The sequence below is a fragment of the Drosophila montana genome, unplaced genomic scaffold, assembly GCF_035044405.1.
Source record: "Drosophila montana isolate Dmon_TW-CO22-7 unplaced genomic scaffold, ASM3504440v1 contig_3833_1, whole genome shotgun sequence".
Lineage (NCBI taxonomy): Eukaryota > Metazoa > Arthropoda > Insecta > Diptera > Drosophilidae > Drosophila > Drosophila montana.
The window spans coordinates 1,036,158-1,059,613 of NW_026998704.1; the positions used below are offsets into that span (position 1 = coordinate 1,036,158).

General features: G+C 39.5%; 5 protein-coding genes across 11 annotated transcripts; 3 read left to right on the forward strand and 2 right to left on the reverse strand.

Moving 5' to 3' along the window:
* The first annotated feature begins 29 nt into the window (after nucleotides 1-29).
* Nucleotides 30-526, forward strand: mRpL34 (mitochondrial ribosomal protein L34). The gene is made up of 2 exons (XM_064696016.1): nucleotides 30-185; nucleotides 242-526. The coding sequence occupies exons 1-2, from the start codon at nucleotides 163-165 to the stop codon at nucleotides 462-464; spliced, it is 246 nt and encodes an 81-aa protein (XP_064552086.1). The 5' UTR covers nucleotides 30-162; the 3' UTR covers nucleotides 465-526.
* Nucleotides 483-3,926, reverse strand: LOC135437917 (polynucleotide 5'-hydroxyl-kinase NOL9). The gene is made up of 4 exons (XM_064696013.1): nucleotides 2,869-3,926; nucleotides 2,737-2,775; nucleotides 846-2,675; nucleotides 483-784 (listed from the first exon to the last, which is right to left on the reverse strand). Exons 1-4 carry the CDS (start codon nucleotides 3,842-3,844, stop codon nucleotides 543-545), a joined length of 3,087 nt encoding a protein of 1,028 aa, XP_064552083.1. The 5' UTR covers nucleotides 3,845-3,926; the 3' UTR covers nucleotides 483-542.
* A 259-nt stretch (nucleotides 3,927-4,185) lies between these two features.
* Rho1 lies at nucleotides 4,186-7,376 on the forward strand. 2 transcript variants are annotated; one of them, XM_064696014.1, is made up of 5 exons: nucleotides 4,186-4,344; nucleotides 5,179-5,342; nucleotides 6,363-6,512; nucleotides 6,574-6,654; nucleotides 6,717-7,376. In XM_064696014.1, the coding sequence occupies exons 2-5, from the start codon at nucleotides 5,187-5,189 to the stop codon at nucleotides 6,906-6,908; spliced, it is 579 nt and encodes a 192-aa protein (XP_064552084.1). In that variant the 5' UTR covers nucleotides 4,186-4,344; nucleotides 5,179-5,186; the 3' UTR covers nucleotides 6,909-7,376. The 2 variants fall into 2 exon arrangements, with proteins under 2 accessions (XP_064552084.1, XP_064552085.1); XM_064696015.1 differs by lacking the exon at nucleotides 4,186-4,344 and adding an exon at nucleotides 4,385-4,400.
* Nucleotides 7,377-8,663: 1,287 nt separating this feature from the next.
* Ric (Ras-related protein interacting with calmodulin) lies at nucleotides 8,664-11,884 on the reverse strand. Its single transcript, XM_064695766.1, has 4 exons — nucleotides 11,737-11,884; nucleotides 11,310-11,653; nucleotides 11,044-11,100; nucleotides 8,664-10,959 (listed from the first exon to the last, which is right to left on the reverse strand). The coding sequence occupies exons 2-4, from the start codon at nucleotides 11,545-11,547 to the stop codon at nucleotides 10,442-10,444; spliced, it is 813 nt and encodes a 270-aa protein (XP_064551836.1). The 5' UTR covers nucleotides 11,548-11,653; nucleotides 11,737-11,884; the 3' UTR covers nucleotides 8,664-10,441.
* Nucleotides 11,885-12,439: 555 nt separating this feature from the next.
* Nucleotides 12,440-22,656, forward strand: Asph (Aspartyl beta-hydroxylase). Of its 6 annotated transcripts, none has more exons than XM_064695759.1 (18): nucleotides 12,440-12,634; nucleotides 14,434-14,487; nucleotides 14,696-14,884; nucleotides 14,948-15,225; nucleotides 15,312-15,383; nucleotides 15,443-15,580; nucleotides 15,644-15,769; nucleotides 16,487-16,588; nucleotides 16,642-16,810; nucleotides 17,024-17,101; nucleotides 17,679-17,717; nucleotides 17,834-17,944; nucleotides 18,113-18,580; nucleotides 18,893-18,987; nucleotides 20,230-20,470; nucleotides 20,543-20,648; nucleotides 20,719-21,444; nucleotides 22,280-22,656. In XM_064695759.1, the coding sequence occupies exons 1-18, from the start codon at nucleotides 12,583-12,585 to the stop codon at nucleotides 22,428-22,430; spliced, it is 3,195 nt and encodes a 1,064-aa protein (XP_064551829.1). In that variant the 5' UTR covers nucleotides 12,440-12,582; the 3' UTR covers nucleotides 22,431-22,656. The 6 variants fall into 6 exon arrangements, with proteins under 6 accessions (XP_064551829.1, XP_064551830.1, XP_064551832.1 ...); XM_064695760.1 differs by having other exon boundaries at nucleotides 17,837-17,944; XM_064695762.1 differs by lacking the exon at nucleotides 17,679-17,717.
* The last annotated feature ends 800 nt before the right edge of the window (nucleotides 22,657-23,456 follow it).

Sequence of the window (23,456 nt, forward strand, 5' to 3'; positions counted from 1 at the left end):
AATGGCAATGTGACCGCAGGCAGCTAACGGGAAAATACACACACAGCGATAGCATTATCGAAATGCAATCGATTGCATATGTGACATGTGCACATTTTACAGCACTGCTCGTGTTTAGTTTTTCACAATACGGTCAACCCACAGCCGCATAACTTACTTAACATGTTGCAAGGTTTGCTGCAAAGGTAAATACAATAAATAGTTATTATAAGTGAAACATAAGTTAAAAATGCAATTGCAGAACCTGTGTGTCAGCGCTGAATACGGCACAAACATTGTTTGTGCGCCAGAAGCATGCATTCGACCGCGCCGTGCTGAAGCCCAAGGTGCGCTGCCATTTCCCAAAGCCCCGCGAAGTGAAGCGCATCAACGTACACGGCTGGGAGACGCGCATGGCGAGCCCGGAGGGACGCAGAGTTCTGATGCGACGCATACTGAAGGGCAGGCACGATCTGTCTCATTAAGCAATAAAACTAGCAATGTCCTAATATAGTTAATACATATTTCTCTATACATTTGTACAAAAGTTGTAAGCTTTGCCTTTAAACATTCTTATGCGCTCGGAAATATATCTGGTGTATGCTCTTGGATGACCTGGTGTCGTCTATAATGAACACAAATGGGACATTGTTGGCTACGCCGGCACCTTGATCCTTGAAGAAGCCCTGCGGAAGACACATATCGCCGCCCAGCACCAAACAGTTAACCGAGGAGAGACGCTGCAGTGGCATGGCCGGCAGCAGATAAAGTTTCCTGGCCTCATGATCAATGGCACGCACAACACCTGCAAGGGCAAAGAGTATTAGAGATACCAATGGGATTAAAGGACTGCCCAGGGCGCTTACCAATGCCCAGACACTCCGCTGGCTTTGCGACCGACGACCCCGCTTTGCACAGAAACACCAGATTGGCCTCCATGCCAGCTATGAGCTCTTCACGCGTATATTCCTCATGGACGAGATGCACAATTTGCAGCGCATCCAGATCGACCTGCGCCGGCTGGCAGTCCGTCAGGTGCTTGGCGTTGCCGCGCAGTGCGCTGCTAAGGCGCGCCAACAAATTGGCATAACGCACATCCTTTGCGCTCATCATCCAGCGACGCTCATGACGCTCCAGCTGCGGCAAAGCACTGTGCAGCTCGTGCAGCGCATAGTTGGACAGATTGCCGCTAACTTTGTGCTCGTCCGCCGTGTAGATGATGGGCACCACTTGCGCTAGGGATTCCCTGGTGAGCGGCATATCGAAATTGTTGATGACCTTGGCACTGGCTATTTGCACCAGATTCGTGGGCTGCACACAGTCCACAAGAAGCGCCATCAGCTCCAGACCGAAGCCCTTGTTATAGCCCATCGTATTGATGAGCCACGGCATTTCGGCATAGCTCTCATTGCTGCGGCAATAGGCCAGCAATTGCCGCACCGCGCGGATATACTGCTCGGAGCACATCACAACGTTCACATGACCCACCACATAAGCACGATCCGGCTGTCGGTTGAGAAAGAAGCCGGGTCCGAGGAGCGGCCCATCGACCACACTGCACGAAACCGTCTGCGGCAAGAAGAGCTCCGGCTGTCCAATGTCCAGATCAATTAACAGCATGCGTGGGAAGCGTTCCAAGTGCCGATTCAGCAGATATCGGACCAGCGTGGATTTGCCGACTCCCTTGCCACCGGTCACCATCCAGCGACTGCGCGGCTGCAGCGCCAGCTTCGTCCAAACGGTGGGCACCTGCAAGGCCTGCCGACCGTCGGCAGCCTGCATCAGACAATTCAGCACATATTCGCTGGCATAGTGCGGCCGATTGGTGGCATTCAACAGCGGGTAGACATTCTCTGCCATGTGCTTGGCAAAGGTGTCGAGCATATTCTGTGACCCACTATTGCGCTGCAGTAGCACAATTGCATCCCGTTGGCTATCATAGTTGGCCATAATATTGTCCAGCTGTGCGCGCGAGAAGCTCTCGTTCAGTTCGTTCCAGTTGACGTTGGCTTTGGGTGGTTTCTTGTTGGACCTGGGTGCAATGACCACCCAGCTGAAGCCCTTGGGCGAGTAGATGCTCAACGGCACCTTTGGGCGCGCCTTATAGCCGTTGATTGTAATGCGTCCACACAGCAATGTGACTATAACGGTGCCATACAGCTCAATGTCCTGCTTCAGCACAGCCAGCACATTGTTAGTCTTCAGGCTATTCTCAAATATGCTCAGCTCGGACGGCACTGCATCCTTGTAGAAGCCCATATTGGCCTCTGCTCCTGCCAGCTGCTGATCGGCAACGTCATCAATATCAACTGCAAGATCTGGACTCATTTCCATGCTATGTTCCTCATCTTCTGCACCTGACAACACATCGTTATCATCTCCAATTATTGCTGTGGGCAGAGCTTCAGCTCCGCTCTTTGTTTGTAATTCCGGCTCGGGTTCAGGCATCATTCCATCGAATACCGAAATTTTGGTAACATCTGCTTGAACCTCGGGCAGTTTGTCTAGGCCAAGCCAAGACATCTTCTCTTCGTCTTCATTCCCATTGTGCTCCAACCCCAGCGGGATCTGTTCTGTGCCTTCACACTCATATACTTGTGGCTTCGTGAAAAAATCCTCTTCACTATCCAACGAGTATTCAGACTCTGAATTTTCACTATACTCCTCCTGGTCAAAGGATTCAACGCTCTCGATTTCTGTTCAAAGAGATATATTATATATTATCATTTGTAACTTGTCTATTCTTTAAATTCCTACCATAAGCTTGTTCATCGAAGTCGTCCGAGAGTTCGTCGTCTGTAAAGATATAGAGAAATATTAGAAGATTCTATATAACTTTGCAAATAAATGAATATATACTTTGAACTAGTTTACCTACTTTTTACTAACCTCTATTATCCTTTACTATTCTAACGTCTGCAGCTTTTATTGCGCTTTTCTGATTTGCTTCACTTTTCTTTAGAGTCCTATTGGTTTTTGTTTTTTTATCAATTGCTTTCGATGCGTTCTTTTTGTTATTTATATTTGTTGCTTTAGTGGACGCCTGTTTCTCGTTTTTGGCTCGTTTATGACTTCCATTTGGGGTAGGGGAAACCTCCTTTGCTTTGCGTTTAGCTACATTTGGATTAAGAATAACATTTGATTGTCCAGATTTTGGCAGTATCTGAGCTTTCGAACTTTGTATTTTGTAGTCTGTGGCAGCAGTTTCTATTTTTTTCTTGTTTTCCTTTTGATTTTCCTTCTTCACTAAAGCAACGTTCAATTGTTTAGCTTCCATTTGCCGATTCTTAAATTTACCACTTATAATTTTACGTTTTTTTCCTGCCTTCATGGCCTTATTCTTAGCTTTGGTCTCTTCTTTATTTGTGTTTGTAGCTACTAGAACTGTCTCTGGACTTGTTTTAGATTCCGAACTTGTCTTATTTTTCACTTTATTAAAAGAGACTTTTATTTCTTCCGTGCTTTGATTTTTCGCTGCTTTCTCGGAAGTTTCCAAGATTTTCGTGTTTGTTGCTTGCTTTAGTTTTTTTATCTTAGTATTTTCCGTTGTCCTTAAAGAATCTGCATTTAGTTTCTCAGCTTTGCTAAGATTTGCACGATTTTGATTGGATTTCGAAATTGGTTTAATGTTCACATCATTTACAGATACTTTTATATCTTCATGTTGCTTTGGCGCCTTTTGATTTGCCGTTGGTTTCGTTTGGACTTTTTGTGGATTGCATAGGGCAACTTTAGGCTTTTGCTGAACTGGTTGCCAGGCAGTTGCTGTTGTTGGCGCAGATTGTGGCTTTGCTTTACGATTTTCCGTTAGTTTAAAGCTAGCCTGAATTTCTTTTAGTACACGTTCATTACATTTTAAGCTCATATTTCGTATGTTAAGAAAACAAACACAAGTTTATTAATGCCGGGCCATGTGTCTTGAACATCAAGAAGCAGCAACGGATTAGTGATGGAAAATGTTTTAAAAGTATCAGTCACTGTTGCTGCATTATCATTCAAGGCGCAATAGCCTTAATCTACCCAATGCAACTCTGGTTCTTTTATCTAAATGATAACACATATATATAATAGAAATGATTAATTAGTGGTAAATGTAATTGTCTATTGTCTTCATCACAAAATGGCAGGGCAGAATCGTTTTTGTTTATTTTGTATACCCTGTCCAGGTAATCATTTAATTGGAATTTTCCAACACTATAATCAAAGTGCAACACTGCGTCGCACGAAGGCGTTGGTTGTTCATCTACCAAGAAAATTCATCGTCATTTTGCATGAGAAAAAAAACGTCGAATTTTTAATTGTAATACATTTTATACGAAACGAATAACGGTAGACGCATAAGAATCAACATATTTGTGCCATTTTGTAAGCATATTAAGTGTCCAATTCGTACTCAGTGTTACAAAAAAATAATATATATTGTAAGTGAGAAAAGTTGAAAGAGCAGTGAAAAAATTCCACACACACACATATATATATATAGCTCTACGCGACACACATGCACACACACAGCCATGCAATCTAACTCACAGACAACATATGTATGTGTATGTATGTACATAAATGCTAGTGGATGATGATGTTTTTGGAATAAACGCACGAAGAGTTGGTGGCGGGCGAGGAAAAAGACCTATGACGCGACCATTGGACTATCTCGAGACACATTTGTATTGAATTCAAGAAAAGTAAATAAATATATCTAAATGGGAGCATTGATGATTCTGCCAATACGAATACCAATGCACAGCAAAGCACAGGCTTTCATTTACACAAATAATGTATGTAAGAAAGTGCTACACAATTGGAAGCGCCTAAACAAATGCGAAGCATTGCAGTTGATTTGCTAGCATACCTACATAACTGGCCAAAAAGAAAACCCCAACCCCCCACCACCAACAACGGGTGCTTGTCATAAAAAAAAGAGCCTCATGCGGCTGTTCGCTGATGCTTCTTCTTTTCTATAGATCGTCAGCAGCAAACGGCAACAACAACAACAAATGGGAGAGCCATCCAAAGTGTATGACTCAAGTGTGTGTGTATTAGTGAGAGATTGTGGCACTGCGCGCGAGCTGTGTGTGTGTATGGCTTTTTCACATTGATATTTTTCAACCAGCTCGCGCAGTTTTCGCAAATATATTTAACACAACGCATCGTCCGTCGTCGTCGTCGGCGTTGTTGCATCTGCTCTACCACTTTCAGAACCTCCAATGACGACGATTCGCAAGAAATTGGTAATTGTCGGCGATGGTGCCTGCGGTAAAACTTGCCTTCTAATCGTCTTTAGCAAAGACCAATTTCCCGAGGTCTATGTGCCGACCGTGTTTGAGAATTATGTCGCCGATATCGAAGTCGACGGCAAGCAGGTAAGCTCAAGTTTATCAACTTACCCCATACCCAACCCGCCCCCCTACTCCCAACATGCAGAATCATCTGATCATCATTGTGTACATTTCTTCTTTTTTTTTTTTTTTTTTAATTCTCAGTTAGCATCCCCTCCCACCCCTTGCGATTTCCAGTGCACTCTGTGCTCATGTTGTAAAAAAAAGTTGTGAGTCAATATCAATAGTCGGCAGGCATACTTGACTCCCGCTCCGGCTCGCTCTCCTGCTCACCCTCTCCTTGCACACATAACTACACACAGACATCATCTTATACGCACGCACGAATACACACGTACTGCTACTAAAACATGTACTTGTATAGCAAGCTCCCTTCCTTCCGTTTCTTGTGCTCTTGCTCTTTTTATTCGTCTTATACACAAGCCCGTTGCGCACATACAGTTTTGCGCGTTGCCCCTCGCGCTCTCACGTTCGGCCCCCTCACATACCTGTGCTTACGTTTGGAGCCAGTAGCACGCGCTCTCGCTCTCAATTGTAATAAAATAAAAAAAAGATATACTGCTGTATGCCATTTTGATTTGCATTAAGTCATGTTTCCAGTATTTGTTTTTGGTTATTTGCTGGATGTTATGTTTCTAATAATTTTATACGTGTTTTATTTTTATTTTCATTTTTGTTGTATAAACAATTTGCGCAGCGCAATATGGCGGCTCTTGTGTGTTTGGATAGTGCTTACATATGATGTATGTATGTGCATACATACATACAGACAGACAGATGTCTGTCGTTCACGTCATTCTACGTATTGTGTCTGATTAATACGTTTGGCATTTCCGCCAGTTCCTTGCTTTCAACTTGACTTCAAGTTGACTCTCGTCTCCGTCTGCGTCTTTGTGATGGAAACGGGCTTTTGTGCTACATAATTGCCAACTTAACGGGCGTTATCACTCCATATATACACACACATACATACATACATACAAATGTTCGCTTACATACATACTTACATCTTTATGACGTGATTCTGTCTTCTATTGAATACAGGTGGAGTTGGCCTTATGGGATACAGCTGGTCAAGAGGATTACGACAGACTGCGACCGCTGAGTTATCCAGACACTGATGTAATACTTATGTGTTTCTCAGTCGATTCACCCGATTCGCTAGAAAATATTCCCGAAAAATGGACGCCAGAGGTAAACATACAATTTATTTTTGTTAGCTAAAAATCTTTTTTAATAACCAACCCATTTGTAGGTCAAACATTTTTGTCCCAATGTTCCAATCATTTTGGTAGGCAATAAGAAAGATTTGCGAAATGATCCCAACACAATTCGGGTAAGATTTAAACATCCAGATAACATATCTCGTACATTGAATGACCTTTATTTCCCATCCAGGATCTGGCAAAGATGAAGCAGGAGCCGGTTAAGCCGCAGGAGGGACGCGCTATGGCTGAGAAAATTAATGCCTTTGCCTATTTGGAATGTTCGGCCAAGTCCAAGGAGGGTGTGCGAGAGGTATTCGAGACAGCAACCAGGGCTGCACTGCAAGTTAAAAAACGGAAGAAGCCCAAATGCCTTTTGCTCTAAAAGAGCAAATAACAAAATTCTATACATACACAAACACACACACACACACACACCTTTTACAAGAATAACAACTACTGTAACCAGATAGCATGCGGAATCCGGCTACTACAACAGGCAGCAGCAACAACAACAACAACAACTACCGAAAGCTAGAAAATACAGCAAACAGCAACAAGCAACACACACAACAACATGAAACGGGCAAAATGTCAAATGCGGATTTGATTTTATATACAGTCTAGAGTAGTTATTAACCGAAGTAAACAACAATAATAAATATCGCATTAATATTATTATTATTATTTGTAAATGTGACGGCGTCGAAATCAGTCAACACTCAAGCTACCAATACATACTTACTCGTATATATATATATATACATATATACACCCTTTATGTATGCATACTACTATGTCCTATATATATCATTGCATCCGTTGATTTTGAGATTAAAAGCCAACAACAAAATGTCTACAAATACATTACTGATCATGTGTGTGCGTGCGTGTATGTGTGTGTGTGTGTGTTGATTAGTGATGATGCAGTTATTCATTTTTTTCAAACTCTTATATTCTGATAAAAACGGACTACAAAAAAAAATACTGAAAGAGCCTAAAATGCAAGCATTCATAAACATACCAATTACAACTTTTTTGACTCATATATATACACACATACATATATATATATATATATAAATATTCAAACAGAGACCGCCAATAAACTAAAAGGAAAAAAAATATATATATATATGAATACTACTTTGCAAACAAATACACAAAATGAGAAAAAAGTTTTAAACATAAGCCACAAGTGAGATGCATTAAATTTTTTCATGTGCAAGTGCAAGTTCGAGTTTTTAATATTTGTATTTTGCATTAAAACAAAATAAGCGTATTTTATGATTTTATAAAATACCAATATATATATATATATATACAGTACATATATGTGTATGTCTCTTTTTTGTATTTTGTACCGTCAAATCGTGTAATTCTCGCACACACTCAAGAAAATGCGCCGTTTTCTACAAATGCTATATATATATATACTTATATACATGTATATGTATGTGTATATATACATATATACTATTTTCTACAGTTACTATATTACACAATTTAAACAAACAACAAGAACAAATAACCGCTGCAAATGCGTCGAAAGTAATTGTAAATTTGTGCATTCAAAGTTTTGCTTCCTATACAATAAAACAAAATATAATACAAAAGAAAAACAACAACAACAAAAAAAAAACAAATAAAAACACATTTACCAGATTACCAAAATTAAATTAAATATGTGTATATGTATACATATACATAAACCAAAAACAACAAAAATCATTTCTTTTCAAAATTTAAACAAAAAAGAATATTTTACTAAATAAATAAATAAAAAATAAAAAAAAATACATAAAAATCAAAATTTCTCGGTGTTTTGCATATACAAATGGTTCTATATAAACAGATCTATGGGGGAGGGGGAGAGATACCGAAGAAGTAAATAATTCTGGATATGTGTATACAAGAATCCAGATACAAACTTTGGAGTCTGGAGATATCATAAGCCAAATTCGCTCTCAAGAATTGGTTATTTAAATATTTCAATATTAATATCGAATTTTCGATCGACTTTTCAGAGCTGACATTGACTCACGATCTCACGTCTGTGGAAACTCATGAAATGCAGGATTGGTTTTCATACAAGAACTCAAGTCTTAATCTAATCCAAGTAATTCAAATATAGCACACGTTTTAACGGGGTTTCAAAAATCTTTATTGGGGTCTTTTTTTTGTTGTCGTTTTTCATTTATTTCTTGTACATTTAAAATGTCTGAATTAAATAGTTCATTTAAACGCTCGAAGCGTTCAAAATTGAATAATGCCAAAAACAAAACAATGGCCAGCTGGATTTACCAGATTGTGCTTCTATTATAATACTCGCGCTACTAACTTCTAGTTTTGTTTGTTATTGTTTCATGGGAAATACATAATCATAGTTGATATATTTAACATTTTCATTTTCTTTGTTTTCGATATTTTGTGGAAAGCTTACTTTCATTTACCCGCATTCAATTAACTGACAAAAACAAAATTAAACATACAAATAACAAAGTTTCGTTTACCAATTAGCATAGCTGGTTATTAGTTTGGTTATGCTTAAAACACAAAATAGTTGATTTGATTTAACAATTTTGAATTGTTCTTTTCGTTTGTCTGTTTGTCTTTAATAACAAATAGCATTGACTGTGTTGCAGTAACATTGACGTGAGGAACTCATGGTGATGCTTAGCAAATGTCATGGATGTTAAAAAGTAATTAACAAAAAACACAGAACAGCTTAACTTAGTATAATAATAATAATAATAAATAAACTTAGACAAGTTAACAAGTCAAACATTTTATAAAACTTAAACAACAAATGCAAACGCATAAATATAGTACATTTAAACAAAAATCACATTCAACAATATATTGGCTGCTCATCTGCTCATCTGGTTTTTGTGCATTACAATCAATCAATCAATCAATCAATTCGTCTTATCTCGTTTGATGTCTTTAGTATACATACGTTTAAATTCAACATTTATTCGATTAGTTTAATGTGCGTGCGTGCTGCGCCTGCCACAATAATTATAATTATAATTATAATAATAATAATACATGCACATAATACATAATTCCTCGCTCTTGTTGGACTGTTTTAAAGCTCTCTATGATGTACACTTGACAATTGTCCATATATATATATATATATATATACATATATATGTTTCTATAGCTTGCTCTGTTGGCTTCAACTAGGAATCAGTTTTGTATTTCGTTACGTTTTTTGATTTCATATTTTTTCTATTATTATTAATTTTCATTTGGTTTCATTTCAGTTAACGTTATAATTTTAAATGCATTTCTTTCTGTTTGTTTGTTGTCGTTTTTTGCCTTTGCCAATTGGTTTGTTAGGAATCAACATTCTTATTATTTACTATATATATACGTATGTGCATTTGCTATAATATGTATCTTTTGGATTCGTGCTTAAACATATTGATATACATAACTATATATTTATATATATATATATATCTCTTTCATATACTCATTTTCGTACCACTGTGCGTCGCGCTGCCTGGCGTCTAGCACCTTAACAATACAGATACAACAAATACAATGTGGCATAGTTAACAAATGAAAACACTTTAAAATAATTTAAGGAATATATGGAAACAAATAACAAAAGTTTAAGCTCAGACAATGTCACTTAGTTGTTGCCATTGGCCTGAACGATTACAATAGTTTTCGCGATTTTTTTTGTATTTGATAAATTCATTTTTCATTAAATGATTAGACGTCTAGGTGTGTCAACACACAAACATATACAGATACATATACATATGATTGGTTGTGTCATATACAAACCGTATATATATATATATATATCCAAATAAATATATATGTAGTTTAACGCATTAATTAATATTGCACTTAGTTGCACATGCGAACCGAGGAATTAGCTGTTCCCTTTAACTGGTTTTAGTTTAAGTTGCGTCTACGCCGAAAGACCAATGCGAATATGGAACGTATGCGCCACCAGCGACTGCGGTGTCGGGTATGTATCTTCTCGGAGTTGTTGTCCGTACCCAATGCCTTTTGCAACTCCTTGCGGCGTATCTCACGCACCAGCGTATAGAACGCCTCGTCGATGTAGTGACGCAGGGCCGCCGATGTCTCGAAGAAGGGGCAGCCAAATTGATTGGCCAAATTTTTGCCCTCCTCGGTGGTGACACGTCGCTGAGATTCCAAATCCACTTTGTTGGCTATCAACACCAGCGGTATGTCCTCGGACAGGCGTACGCGTGTGATCAGTTTCCGATATTCGGATGCCTCCTGAAAGCTGTGACGATCGGTCACCGAGTAGCATATTATGAAACCTTCCCCGCAACGCATATATTGGTCCCGCATGGCCGTAAACTCAACCTGACCAGCAGTGTCGAGTATGTCCAGCAAAGCGGCCTCATTGTCAATCACCGCCTGTTGCTGGTACGAGTCCTCTGTACACAGAACAGAAAAGATAAGTTCAAAGGTCTAATGGCAGCGGGAGGAGGATAAGGAGGAGGAGGCGGCAGCGCACTCACCAATTGTGGGGTCATGGTAGTCCAAGAAACTGTGACTGACGAACTGCAGAGTAACAGCTGTTGTGTGTGTGCGCGTGTGTGTGTTTTGGTTTGTGTACACGCAAAGTTAGCCGAACGCACGAAGCATATACAATTCGGGGGTTGGTTTGTGGGTGGTTGTAAAACAAAGCGTAAAAGAAATTGAGATAATTTATTGATTTTTCACGGGCACCAAATCAAAATGCGCAGCAGTGATTAACTTGGTTGATTAACTGTTGACCACTTACCGGACTTGCCGACACCGCCGTCGCCCAATATGACAACTTTATAGACTCGGAGGCCGCCACGCATATTCTGCGGTGCACTTGCTGGTTTAATTAATAGGCCCATATTAGTGCCATTTTGCTTGCGGTCGTTGGGCAAGTGCATCGAGTCTGTGTCGGCGCCGCTTGTGCAGCTCTTCAGTTTCGTGGATCGTTTGAGTGCGGCGCAGCCAATGGACATGTCGCCGGCCATAGCTGGCATCTCTGGTTGCTCCAAAGGCGTGGCTAATTGTCGTCGGCCGCCGCCGCCGCTGCTGCCGCTGGGTCGTCTGACCGCCCAAAACAGTGCGTAGTTTGCAGCGCCTGGCCTGATATATTGTTGTTAGTCATATGTTAGTCATATGCATAAATTGCTTTAAACATTCTTTTTTTTTTTTGATTTTTCACTTACCACAACGTTGCACTAGGCCCGGTTCCTACAACGGCGTTTGTTCACTTCAACTTCAATCGTATCTATACATAATTGCGCTGGGTTGTTTTCCCTCGTTCCGTTCTATTTGTTGTTGTTGTAATTTTTATGGTAGTAAATTAGTGTGGCCAAGCCCGAACAAATACCAAAATACCAAAAATACTGAATAACACTTAAGGCAAGTGGCTGCTGATGCGAGAAGAACGTCAAATTATGGCAAAGGAAGACTATGTAAAAACAATTAAAATATATGTTGAGCTTGATATCGAAAAAAGCTGCTTGGGACACGCTGTTATAGCACAGTTTGCCAATATAGATAGATGCATCAAATTCGATTAATCGCTTGCGTAGGACACGCCGTTATGGCACAGGACGCTGCAAATGCGCAAAAAAATCGATAATGCGTTTTTAATCGAAAAAAGCTGCCCAGCGCAGGAGTAAACGATTAATCGTGAACAGTTTGAATGCTATAAAAAGATATAACCAGCAATTAAACTGATTTTCAAATATTTTGCAACTGCAAATAATGACTTAAAGGACTAACAGTACTATATTTAATTAAATAATGTCACTTTTAAAACGAAAATAAAACCGATTTCCCGCTATTTACGTAAAAGCGAATAAAAGCTCGCCCACCAGCAGCTGCACGATCCACGCCGCCGCCTGTGGCTGTCGGTTCGGTTCGGTTTAGTTACGTGCGGTGATCGCGGTTGAGCTGTTCGCCGTTCGGTTTCGGCACCAAAGAAAAGCCAAAAGAAAAACACACCGTGGTACTGAAATCAAATACGGCCAGGAAATTGGCATTTAGCGTGTTACAAGTAGTTGAATATGTCGGGCGATGTACAGCCGCGAAAGCGTAAGGATAAGCGCAAAAAACGTGGTAAGCGATCTGTGGAAAATCCGCTCGAATAAAAAAAAGGAAACGAAAAACAGTTTTCTAAACATTTGCGGCAGCCCAAAAGCGTAGCTGTCCATTTCTTTTATTAGAAATAATAATATTGTCGAGCGCCTTTAAAAATAACTTTGCCCTATTATATAAAATTATACATTGCTCTCTGCCGTTGTCGCTATGCGTGTGCCGAGCAGACTATATATATATATATATAAAAATATATATATTTTCTTATGATTTTGAAAAGCTGTTGAGACACGCGCTCTAATAAAAAAATAAATGCTGCCTAACTGTTCACAAGCAACTGTTCACAAGCAAAGCTGAGAAATCAGGTTCAAAAAATCACTTGCTTTGAATAACTCATATCTTTATTTTGTTCTTTGTGTGTTTATTTAAAGCCTGAGCAAAGCAGATGTAAGATAAAAGTGTATTTATCTTGTGCTCAGGGCAACATAAACAAATGCCGGTAGATTTTCTCGCTCGTATCACACCAACAGCTGCTTGTCTTCAATCTTAAATCCTCCGATTATGATTTTGGTATCAAGAACAAGAACGTTGCCATGACAATTTTTGATGAGGCATTTAATAATTTATTATTATTAGCCTGCAATGTTATTAATTAAATAAGTGCACAAAGTCAAGAGACTTCCGTGACCAGACATTACACCCACCGCAGTTTGGACATTTTTCACATATACACACACACACAAAATTACCCGCACACACACACACACACACACGCTCAAAAATACTATGCACTCTGTGTACAGTTTTCTTTTATTTTTATTTAATTTTTCTTTTGGCCATATGCCCAAGCGCATGACTTGCGCGTTCTTTGTTTTGCATCAACACCAAACACAACAGCAACAACAGCAACAACAACAGCAACAACAGCAACAACAACAACAACTAAACATATCTCTCATCATTATCTTATAAGAGAGCATTCTGTTATCATTGTATCTTAATACCCTGTACCCGTTATATGTGTGAGAAGGGTGTGATGATTTGCTGTCACTTTATGCAACAGGCAAAAGTTAGCATCTCCCATAAATTATATAAACAAATAAATAATAAGTAAATAATAAATAAATAATAAATAAATAATAAATAAATAATAAATAATAAATAATAAAAAATAAAAAATAAATAAATAATAAATAAGTAATACATAAATAAAAAATAAATAATAAATAATAAATAAATAATAAATAAATAAATAATAAATAAATAATAAATAAATAAATAAATAATAAATAAATAAATAATAAAGAAAAAATAAATAAATAATAAATAAAATATATACAATATAAATCAAATATAAAAAGATATATTTTTAATCAGCATCAATAGTCGAGCTGATCTAGCAATATCCGTCTGTATAACGCATCAAAATCAAAGACTATGGGGCATATGATGTGTGCAGGGTATCAGCTCGTCGTCTAGTTCAGGATATGCTTAGATATTTATGGTGAAATCACATTTTACTATTTAGTTATCGATAACTCTTCCTCATTTCCACATAATTAATCGATTTATCGATTTTTAGTCTTTTCTGCTTTATACCCAACTTTCAATGCCAGCTGTAAGTCTTGAAAACTATAAATATAAAAGTTATTTGGGATTAAAATTTTCATATTGTGGAGCGAAGGAGAAACTAAACACAAGTGTGTGTGTGATTTTGTTTGTGTATGTGACGACAGTTTATAGCTGTGTACAGGGTATACGCAAGTCGGGCAAGCTCGATTTTTACTTGTTTTAATCAGTGTAACTAACTTTTCATCTAGATGAACGCAAATCTGACGGCGATGTCAGCGTATTGCGCCAGCCCAGCTTCCAAGGTAGAGATTCACATGTAGTCTATATAGTATATATCCCATTTCCATGCCCCGAGCCCAACTGCAGCTGCTTTTTAAGTCCAATTTAGCGTCTAGTGCTGACTAATTCTCGTTGCTTCCACTAAACGTCCACGTTCCGAGTTGGTTGTTTAGTTAATTAAGTCGTTTCGTATCACATGTGAATATTGCTATTCATTTTTTTGAATCGAAGATGACGAAGACTCGTCTTCCCACGGCGTGCACATCACAAAGATGGGAAACGATGATGTGCATCTGCACGTGCAGCAGCAGCACGGCACGGGCGGACACTGGTGCGCCAAGATTATATTCTTCTCCCTAATGGCTGTGCTCTTGGGCCTCGTCGGCCTCATCATTTTGGAGAATCGCGGCCTGGAGGATTGTAAGTAAACATACCTCTATACACATGTGTATAAGGTTAAATCGCAACTGTTGCCCCTTTCAGTGGACACGCCTCTGTCGGAATCCCGCTATTCCAACTATTTTGATGGTTGGGTAGATGAGCACCGCCAGGAGGAACACGATGCCCATCACTCGCCCGAAGCAGCTCTCGATGAACACGACGATGAACACGACGAAGAGCCAGATGAGGCGTATGATCAGCATTCGGGCGAAGAGGAGGAGGATCATGAAGCTGACGAAGAAGAGGAAGAGGCTGACGAAGATGAGAATACGGGCGCTGAAAATGTAACAGCTGAAGATGATGAAGAAGAAAATGATGAGGTAAGGATTCAAATGAATCACCCGCTTAAGGGATCGGTTCATGAATCCAGTTTCAGAATTTAAGCTAATTAGTTACCTTTTCTCAGGATGAAGATGTGGATGATGAGACTGAAGCGTCCATTGAGCCAACACAGTCTGTGGCAGATGATGCCGATGAGGTAAATATGCATATCAATGTTCAATATGGCTGCCATCTAAAAACTTCATTCATTTGCAGGACGACGAGGAGGCCGAGGACGAGGAGGAGGACGCAGACGATGAGATCGAGGAGTCCATTGAGCCACCCGTTTCCAGATCTAGAGCTCAGAGCGCACCCGAAACAGTTGAGGAAGATGATGAAGATGATATTGAAGAGGTAGAAAGAGCATTTATTGAAAATATATATAATATATATATTAATGTAAATATTCATTTGCAGGAGGAAGACGAGGAGGACGCTGATGAGGAAGAGCTGGAAGAGTCCATTGAGCCAACCATTTCACAATCACAGGCTCAAAGTGCGCCTGACCCGGCTGACGATGAGAATGACGATGATGATGATGAGGTATATTAACTACTTGCTTTGTTAGCTCTATATATAAAACCGTTTGTCCTCACTGACTGACTGATTGACTATAATTCCACCCGCAAGTGTGGAAAAAACGCGAAAAACGTTTGTATGAACCTTTTTTGTTTACCATCCGATCGGCTCAAACTCATTTGCAAAGATCTTTGTTCAAATTCATTTGAGGCGTGTTTTTTTAAAACTTTGCGAAGGATGCATTCCTCCTTGGTGGAAATGAGCGTCAAAATTTTGGTGGCTGACGTTTTGCGCTCAAATTCATTTCAAAGGATTTATATGAAAAATCTCACATTTTTCACAGAATCCAAAGATTCAAGATTTTTGGCGCGAAGTCTTAAATTTGTATATGTATGTAGGCCTGTTTGCATATACATGATTGCATGGTCGTCCGCCATGCTCCTCCGGCTCCTCAGCTTCCAGCGTTGAAGCCGCCTGCGCCTAATTCATAGATGAAGCCTGCAAGCCTTACTTAGATTTTTGAGAATCGAGGAGGAGGGCAGCTTTACGTAAATACGTTTTATTATTTAAATTTGGCGCGCATCAAGACAAATTGGTCTGCTATTGGTATTTTATAAGACAATTTACATGCATACATACATACTTATTTACGCACATACATACATACACATACACATACATATTTACAAAATCAATTTGGAATCTAAAGCTGGCATCATTAGAATCTGTGTATTATTTCAGGATGCTACTGAGGAGGATGAAGAGCCTCAAGAGTCCATAGAACCAGCTCAGCAAAGTGCGCCAGTCGTTGACGGCGACGACGATGACGAAGATTTTGAACAGGTTTGAACTGAAAAACTTAAGCTTTAAGAGAAGTATCCAATGGATATTTGCAGGATGACAACGACGAGGATGACTTTGAGTCCCTCGATCAAGAGGTCGACAACGAGGCTGAGGAGCGACAACGTCAAGCGGCTGCCGAGTTGAAAGCCAAGCAGGCTAAACAGGATCAGGCTCAAGAGGACAACGCAGAGACAGTCACAACCGCATCCTGGCTGGGTTCACGTAAGTATTCCGCAGAGCTTCTAGAGATTAGCTACAAAATAAATGGGTTAGATGTGTTGGGCTCCACTTTATACGATTTGAACTATGTTTTAAATTAGTTAACTTTTGAAAAAATACCTCAAAAAAGTTGTACAAGAAAGTGCAAAATGATAAATATGAATTAAACGTTTCGTTAAATTTGAATTGTTTATTTAACCGTAAATCATTTTCCAGTTGCCGTTAAATTTGGCGTTGGCATTGCACTTGCCCTTGTTTCACGCCTTGTATTGATACGGAAAAATCCAAATACAAGTGAGTTTTCGAGTTTTCGCTGCTAAATGCCAAATAATTACCAAGTAATGCTCTTTGTTAACGAAACTCTTTCATATCGCTGCTTACCCAAGAACTGTTCTGCTCTAAATCCAATCTATATGTCATCTGGCACTTCCAGTTCTTAAATATATATATATATTTTTTTTTCTTAACCACCCAGAAAAAAAAAACTCTATGTTGAATGGAACCGTAATGTCAAATCAACCTTGTAAGGCCTCAGTTCTCATGTTCCTGTCAAAGTTTAACGTCCATGTGAATTGCCTGTTAAATTTTCTACCACGTACAGTGCTGCCAGTCGCCAGTGTTGAACAATTTTTAAAAGGGTTGTCAAAAATTTAACATTTGGTTTCCTGACTGTAAAATTTACCATTAACTTTGACGGAAACATGTGGAATGTGCCTTAAAATGTCGTCAATTTTTAAACTAACTTTTCAAATTAACTTAACAAAAACTTATTCGAAAATACGAACCTAATTTTTTGCACTTTCTTCATTTGATGTTTATTTTGATTTATTTATTGTAAGCTTAATTTAATTTTTTGTTGTTTTAATTGTAGTCAGAGCTTTGTTAAAACTGTTAAAACTTATGCGCCAATGTATGTATGTGAAATTAATTTTGTTTGGCTGCCTTGTTGTTGACTCCCAACTATATATATTGATATATATATATACCATACTAATCTCTGCTCGAACAACAACATAATAAACTTAGCAGCTGAGGATGAGCCGCCGCCGGAGATGAATTTGAGACGTCGACTGACAATTGCCACCGCCGAGGATAACCTGCCCGATGATGGGGAGGAGCTGCCGCCGCTTGATGATGGTTGACAATACTATTCAGATACTATAAAAAACTTCGGTCTGTCCGAATTTGGTTCCAAATAATTTCAAGCCTTGCCGCTTGAAGCTATTTCGAACAAATAAATAAAGTTGATTAGGGTTTATTGGTTAATATTAATAATTGCCTATTTCCACAAAAAAAAAATAAAAGAGGAATATTCCGAAGAGGAGATCGAAATTGAGGAGGAAATCGAAGTGGAGATTAGCGATATGGAGGAAAGCGATGATAATGTGGCCATAACGGCCAGCTATGTGCCGGAAACCTTCGAGCAGCTGAGCGCCATGTTTAGGCCCAAAACTGAGTCGAAGACAAGCGAAGCAACCGAAACGGTGGCAGCAGCTAAAGAACCGGAACCAACAACAGCTGAACTGGAACCGGAAGCTGAGCTGGAACCAGAGGCAACGACCGGCACGGACATTTATGTGGAGTACGAAGATGGCGATATCGAAGATTACGAACACGATGAAAGCGACGACGAATTAATCAGCGACGAGGAGGAAGACGAGATTTCCGATGTGGACGATGCGGAACTAATGAGCAGATTGGAAGCCAAATATGGCAGGCTGCCGGCCAAGGAATACGAAAGCGATCCAGACTCCGATGATCCGACCTGGACACGTAATTACTAAATGTACAATTTACACCAAACAAATCGAAATCGAAAACAAAATCAAAATCAGTCTACAAGCAATCTACAAGTTCATCTGCATATCTGACATATAAACACGTATTATAATTTATTCTAAAGTTCATGGCATAAGCAATACGTAATATAAACATAGTAAGTCCATAGTCTATAATCGAATTGCTAATCCTACGTATAAGGTGGAGCCGTACACACATTAACCCTTCAGTGGTGTCTTAAATGCTTACCTTAAGAGAATTTTAAAAAAAGGTTTAAAATTTATTTAAATATCGATTTCTTCTCAGAAATAAAACCCAAGGAGCCAACTGGCGCCAAGTCTGTGGAGGATGTTCTGTTCGAGCAGGAACTGCGTCAGGCCAATGCCGAAATGATCAATGAGGTTAGTTTGCAAATATGACAAATTCTGCGTAACTCTACTTTAAGATCTCTGAAATTCTCTTGAACTTAGCTCAACAATCGCTAAAACACACAAAACATTAAACAAAACTTCTTTCATAGCTTTAATTAATGTTCGCTTTTTAAGTTCTTGTGCTTAGCTTATAAGACTTTATTAACTGAAGAATTTTTAGGAATATCTTGTAGGCAAAGGATTTATATTTGAAGAAAGAAAAAACATATTTGCCATAGGACTAGGGATAAAAACTGCTGCAAGATCTAGACACACCCACCTACAATTGCAGCCAGTCCCATGGCAACTGTGTTTTTTTAAAAGAACTTATTTTTATCAACTAAAAAACTAAAATTTGAGTATTTTCTAATTTTTGAAAATTACATATTTTTAGTTTAATTCACATTTTAAATTTGAACTAAGAATTATTTGCTTTTTTAAACGAAGTTCTTCTTAGTTCAAGCTTAGCCCAATACGTACTTTGGAATCAGTTCGAAAATTGAGTATTTTGAAACAGGGCTGCAAACTAGTTTTGAAATTGGAACTTAAAAAACAGCTGAGCCATAAGACAAACTATAAATTTACTCGAAAATGTTTTGGTTTAAAATAAGAAATACCGTTTGTTAAATAACTTTGCTCCCAAACATTGCATTTATCTAACCATATTTGTTAGATGCCAAGTTTGGGTAGACTTAAAATTTAGCCCACATTTTGTGTGTGGAGAATATTTAAGACTTGCAATATTTTCAGTACAACGGGCAGCTGTAAATTAAAAATGAATTTCTTCATTAAAATGTTCACGAACCAAAATTTGGTTCAAAACGGGAACCGAAACAAACGACAAATTTTTTGCAGCCCTGATTTTAAACTACAATTTTACTGAATTCCGGAACCAAGAACTTTTAGAGTTGGCTTTATTTTGAGTATTCATATTTAAAACAGGAAACAAGAGTTTTAAAAGAATTTGAAATTTGATTTAGGATAAATTTTAAACCTAATTTATGCTAGTTAAGTTTTTCTGCTATATATTATCAGGTTCAATTCCCACTTAACCCTTTATCAATAATAATATCTGTGTGTTAACATTTGAATGTAAGCCTGTTTACAGGGTATTTGCTAGTCGTCTCGTTAATGCTTTACTCCTTTGCTAATCTACGCTCTATTTTGCATGTTATTCTTAACCAAAAAAAAAAAAAAAATACCCCTCGTCCGATCTAAAAACCTAACACCCAGAACTATGCGAAAGGTCTGCGCGATTTTAACACGCTCACACACACACACGCACACAAGCCGGCGGCTCATCTGCATCGGGCGCGGGCGCTGGAGCGCATCGCCGAGCTGCGCCAGAGCAATCAGCTGCTCCTGGACGCCATCGAATCCTACAAGCGTTATCTGGCCTTCCAGGAGCTGATCGCCAGCGACAGCGACTATCGTGCAGCGGGCGAGCGTTGCATACGGCATCTCCGATTTCTGGGTGAGTCCAAGATAGAGAGAAGGGGGGAGGGGGAGGGGGAGAGAGATCTAACCTTATTGGAACTGACCACAGGTCGCACACAGCAGGCGGTTGGCATACACGAGCAGCTGCTGGCGCGTTATCCGGCGGAGGCGCAGCTGCGCAATGAGCTCTCGCTCACCCATCTGATGTCCAATAAGTGGGTGTGTTGTGGTTGTCTTTATGCTCATTAAACGCAGCTTAACTGCAGCTCTTTTGCTTCCTTGCAGCTTGGTTAAGCTGCAACAGGTGGCAGCTGAGACCCTCGAGCGCTGGCCGCGTGATCCCCAGGCGCAGCTGCACTTTGGCCTGGCGCTCAAGCAGCTTGGGGGCGACTTTGCCGGCGCCTTGCCCTATTTGCAGCGGGCCATTGACTCCGAGGCGGCGGGCACACAGGAGCCGTATTTCTATCTGGCGCTGGGCGAGACACTGCAGCGTCTGGGCCGGCAGACGCAGGCGCTCCAGCTGTATCGGCGTGGCGCGGACAGGGGCTTCTTTGCCAGCGTCTATCAACGCTCGCTTTACAATGTGCCCGGGCTGCGTGCCAAGCCCTTCTGGCAGCCCGCAGAGACCGGCCAGGCCGACCAGCTGGAGCAACTGCAGCGCAACTGGCGTGCCATACGCGCCGAGGCGCTGGCGCTGCTCAGCGGCCAGGGCAACTTTCAGCTTGAGGCAGAACAGCTGCGCGACACGGGCAACTGGCAGCAGTACGAGCTCTACGCCCGCGGTCAGCGTCTGGAGAGGAACTGTCAACGGGCGCCCGTCACCTGCGCGCTGCTCGACAAGTTTCCTGCCGCCAGCAGCTGTCGCCGTGGCCAGATCAAATTCAGCGCCATGCAGGCCCAGACGCATGTCTGGCCACACTGTGGACCCACAAACTGCAGACTGCGCGCTCATCTCACGCTGGTCGCGCCGGAGCCACAGTTGACCAGTTTGCGCGTGGCCGAACATCAGCGGTAAGTTTGCTTACAATTAATAATAATGGTTAAAAGGGTATGTTAAACTTGTCCGGCAATATGTAACAGGTGAAAAGTTTACTCATAGCCTCAATAAATTAATATCTATGTAAAATGTATACGGAAACAGGACATCTTATAGTTCATACGCATTAATTTGCTCACTTTTAAGCAAAATATAGGGTATTTTTTAGTTAACTTAGTTCATATTTTTTGGCCTACACACAATATACCACTTAATACCTGCGTACAGTGTATTTTAATAATCACTGAAGCATTTTTATACGCTGCAAATTGTTTTACGAAGTACTTTCGACGCAATTACAGGGTATTTTTGACTACTCATCAGAATTTTCGCCTCATAGGAATGCGACTTAGGCTTCTACAAATCTGTAAACAGACTATCTGTGCTCAAACCAAAAATACTTTTAAATACTGAAACACTGAAAGTCTGTAAAACTTACTTGAATTCATGAGAATCGCATAGCAGGGCGTTATTATTACTTAATTGATCTGAAAACATGATAACTTCCAGTCCAGTATATTTTTGACATTTATAATCAAACTGAGGAGAAGCATTTTCAAATTAAAGTTTTACTTAATGAGAATCGCATAGAAGGGAGATATATTTACTTGTTGTTTAAATTTAAATATTGATTATAATAGATCTGATAATACAATATCTATGTCTATTAAAATTTTGATATTTAATTTGAAGTTAATATTGAGTATTTAAGTTGGTGAGAATCGCATAGGAAGGCTATCTTTACGATTGTTATTCTTAATTGTTATTAAGCCGACTAATCGATTTTTCTGGTCTCTCTGCCCCGCACAGCACCTGGCACGAGGGCGACTTGTTCATCTTTGACGATAGTTTCGAGCATGAGGTCTGGCACAACGGGACACAGCTACGCCTGGTGCTCATCCTGGACCTTTGGCATCCCGACTTGAGTGCAGCGCAGCGACGCAGCCTGACGCCCATTTAACTCTCAGTTCTAGACATAATATATATAAACATGCTTTTGTTAGTTCATTCACATAGATCTATTTGTAACTCGTAGCTGATAAGTCTCTTTTGTATGGATGCGTGTTTAGTGATAATCGACAACTTTGTACTAAGTCTATAATTAGTGGCTGCTTGGTTGGCGGCGTCTTTACTGTAAACCAAACAATTTACGCAAATACAGTAAAGTTTTTGATTGAAAATAAAAATTACTTTGTTGTGATTGACCCGTTTGACACGAATAAGGATTAGTGCAATCATCCCAATAAAAATTGTAGGAATTTGCTTAAATATGCCAAAATTATAGGTAATGCACCTCTAGACTTCAAACTCTATTAACTGAAGTAATCTCTATACTGTTTGCCCTGACTGATAGCTGATCAGCGCACAGCCTACATATACCGGAAGAGCTATGAAGCTTAAATTTTCACTGTAGATAACCTTATGTGATGAAGGTGCACGTTAAGACACGGTTTCGGGAAATTCCACTAGCAAGTGTGGAAAAATCGAAGGGAAAAACCTTTGTATGAAACTTTTTTATTCGGCAACAAAAAATTTATTAAAGATCTTTCCTACAAATTTATTTGAAGGGTGTGGAAATTTATAGTTTGAGATTGCATATATAGTATATACATATGCATGTTTGTTCATACATGTATGCATGTATGTTTTGTGTATATGCAAACATGCATGCATGCATACATGTGTGAATACATGCCGGGTTACCCACATACATGTACACATTCATGCATACATACATACATACATACATACAAACATGCATTCATATATATGTATATACAAAAACACTAAAAAAAACATAACACTATTAGTTAAGCATGAACAACTGAAGAGCCTACTTGAATTCTTGAGAATCGAGGAGGAGAGCACTTGGTGGAAATTCGTTTTATTTCAATTTGCAGCACAGCGAAAAGTAAGCTTGGCTTGCGTTTGGTATTAGAAAACAAACAAGAATATGTATAAATATATTCATAAATGCACACATACA

What these genes read in the sequence shown, in the direction of transcription:
- LOC135437917 (XM_064696013.1), bottom strand. Translation starts at nt 3,844, where the DNA reads ATGAGCTTAAAATGTAATGAACGTGTACTAAAAGAAATTCAGGCTAGC. An exon ending in AATAGTAAAGGATAATAGAG is followed by an intron (nt 2,776 to 2,868) that starts GTTAGTAAAAAG and finishes ATATCTTTACAG; the next exon opens with ACGACGAACTCTCGGACGAC. An exon ending in CTTCGATGAACAAGCTTATG is followed by an intron (nt 2,676 to 2,736) that starts GTAGGAATTTAA and finishes CTCTTTGAACAG; the next exon opens with AAATCGAGAGCGTTGAATCC.
- Rho1 (XM_064696014.1), top strand. Translation starts at nt 5,187, where the DNA reads ATGACGACGATTCGCAAGAAATTGGTAATTGTCGGCGATGGTGCCTGC. An exon ending in TCGAAGTCGACGGCAAGCAG is followed by an intron (nt 5,343 to 6,362) that starts GTAAGCTCAAGT and finishes TATTGAATACAG; the next exon opens with GTGGAGTTGGCCTTATGGGA. An exon ending in ATGATCCCAACACAATTCGG is followed by an intron (nt 6,655 to 6,716) that starts GTAAGATTTAAA and finishes TTTCCCATCCAG; the next exon opens with GATCTGGCAAAGATGAAGCA.
- Asph (XM_064695759.1), top strand. Translation starts at nt 12,583, where the DNA reads ATGTCGGGCGATGTACAGCCGCGAAAGCGTAAGGATAAGCGCAAAAAA. An exon ending in GGATAAGCGCAAAAAACGTG is followed by an intron (nt 12,635 to 14,433) that starts GTAAGCGATCTG and finishes CTTTTCATCTAG; the next exon opens with ATGAACGCAAATCTGACGGC. An exon ending in ACGGCATCTCCGATTTCTGG is followed by an intron (nt 20,471 to 20,542) that starts GTGAGTCCAAGA and finishes AACTGACCACAG; the next exon opens with GTCGCACACAGCAGGCGGTT.
- mRpL34 (XM_064696016.1), top strand. Translation starts at nt 163, where the DNA reads ATGTTGCAAGGTTTGCTGCAAAG. An exon ending in TTGCAAGGTTTGCTGCAAAG is followed by an intron (nt 186 to 241) that starts GTAAATACAATA and finishes ATGCAATTGCAG; the next exon opens with AACCTGTGTGTCAGCGCTGA.
- Ric (XM_064695766.1), bottom strand. Translation starts at nt 11,547, where the DNA reads ATGCCAGCTATGGCCGGCGACATGTCCATTGGCTGCGCCGCACTCAAA. An exon ending in CGGCGGTGTCGGCAAGTCCG is followed by an intron (nt 11,101 to 11,309) that starts GTAAGTGGTCAA and finishes CACACACAACAG; the next exon opens with CTGTTACTCTGCAGTTCGTC. An exon ending in CTACCATGACCCCACAATTG is followed by an intron (nt 10,960 to 11,043) that starts GTGAGTGCGCTG and finishes TTCTGTGTACAG; the next exon opens with AGGACTCGTACCAGCAACAG.